Here is a 2,133-nt window from a genome sequence, read left to right on the forward strand (position 1 = left end):
TTATTATTATTTCTCTTTTTTTATGAGTCCGGCAAACAGAACCGTCCCTCGAGCAGCTAAGGTACTCCGTTAGCTTAGTCGGTATCATGCTGTACTGTGGAGTGAGTGTACAAGTTCGATTCCCCGACAGGGCGTTCTCGAATTCGAGTTGTTTTGTGGAGTTTTTCAAAGCTTTTTACCCACTTGGCTCGGTCTCATTGGAGATGGACGTTAGACCCATCTCCCCTATCCAAAACTCTATCTCCCCTAATCAAGTTCTTTCGTACTGTGTACTCTTAGTCGCTTCGTCGTATACAAAAGACTTAACCCACGGACACACAGACACAGACACACAGACACATAGACACATAAACACATAGACATACAGACAAGGGACATAATTAACTCACAGGACACACAGACACACAGAAACATAGACACATAGACACATAGACATACAGACATACAGACAAGGGTCATAATTAACTCACTGGACACACAGACACAGATACACAGACACAGACACATAGACACATAGACATACAAACAAGCGACATAATTAACTCGCCGGACACACAGACAAGGGATAGAATCAACCCCGGACATATAGACACACAAACAAGGACAAGAAGACACACAGACAAGACCCCAACATACCAGACACCCAGACACAAAGACAATGGACATAACCAACTCACCGGACACACAGACACACAGACACACAGACACACAGACACACAGACACACAGACACACCGACAAAGAACATAATCAGCTCCCCGGACACACATACACACAGACAAGAGACACCATCAACTCACCGGACACACAGACCCACAGGCAAGAGACACAGCTAACTCACCGGACACACAGACACACAGACAAGAGACACAGCTAACTCACCCGACACACAGACACACAGACAAGAGACACAACCAACTCACCGGACACACAGACACACAGACAAGAGACACCATCAACTCACCGGACACACAGACACACAGACAAGAGACATAACCAACTCACCGGACACGTAGAAGAGGTTGCTCTGCACCAGCAACAGCTCGGGCGTCCACTGGTCGGGCCGAATGTACAACGTCATCAGCCGCTGAGCGTGGAACGGAGCGAAGCAGATGAAAAAGGCAACCACCACAGCCACTGTGGGAGGGGTGGGGTGGGTTGGGGGGGGATACGAAAAACAAACGAACAACATGTCAGTAAAATTAAGGCTCAATCGGATCAGGTGTATACTCGCTACCCTTACTCCCTCTCCTCGACCCTTGACTTGCATCGTTCGGGAAGGGGTAAAAAGGAGACCGGGGGGAGGGGGGTATGGAAGAAAATGAGAGCAGAAGATCAGAAGACGTAGGGATTTTGTCCCCCCAGAATGTCGTCCAGTCGTGAAGTTCTTGCTTGTTTTCAGAGAACCGTTTCTTTCATTGGACGTCCTCTTTTTCGTTTGTCTTCAACTGTGGCCTTCGTGATGTTTGTTTGTATGACTTTCACTGACATGGACTACGTGCTGTAAAGTAAATGAATTAGTACGTTGATGTCAGCTCCTCAGAATAGGGAATTCTGATTGAATGACTGCGAATGTTTCAGACACCCAGGGGCAGTGTTTGGATCATTTACTTCAACATTTCACGTAAGGACAGATCCTAGCAGAGTAGGATTCAGCATCCAAGCACGTAGCGTTGGTGGCCTAGCGGTTATGCTACCGGACCCGTAATCGTGAGATTGCAGGTTCTGAGGTTCGAGCCTCAGCTGGGTACGACGTTGTACACTTGGGAAAGGCACTTTACACGAATTTCCCATTTGGCTCGGTCGTTACGGAGATGAACGTTAAACTCGGAGGTACCGCCTCTTAAATGACCTAACAATGTTGATAGGGGCGTTAAACCTATACAATTTCACCATTTCACCATCCATGCAGAGAAAAAAGAGAGACACTCACGTCTCATGCTTTACCATGGACGAGCCTAAAAGTTACACCACAGACATCGACCGGTATGGAGATTTATAAAAACAACAACCCTGTAATCAAGGTGGTTTTCACCGTGGACGACGTTTTCATATTATCATCATCACCATCTCACTAGACTTAATTACAAGTCTGAAAAGCTCCAGAGCACAGTCTCTCTCTCTTTCTCTCTCT

At 46.9% G+C, this 2,133-nt stretch overlaps 1 protein-coding gene across 1 annotated transcript in view; it reads right to left on the reverse strand.

The window, feature by feature from the left end:
• Positions 1-2,133, reverse strand: part of LOC101849633 (pyrokinin-1 receptor) — a gene marked incomplete at its 5' end in the record, with an annotated part of 55,542 nt that overhangs the window by 17,586 nt on the left and 35,823 nt on the right. Inside the window, 1 exon segment of the mRNA XM_005104551.3 lies at positions 1,005-1,136. Within this exon segment, the coding sequence (XP_005104608.2) occupies positions 1,005-1,136 (132 nt within the window).

Source organism: Aplysia californica, unplaced genomic scaffold (assembly GCF_000002075.1).
Source record: "Aplysia californica isolate F4 #8 unplaced genomic scaffold, AplCal3.0 scaffold00424, whole genome shotgun sequence".
Lineage (NCBI taxonomy): Eukaryota > Metazoa > Mollusca > Gastropoda > Aplysiida > Aplysiidae > Aplysia > Aplysia californica.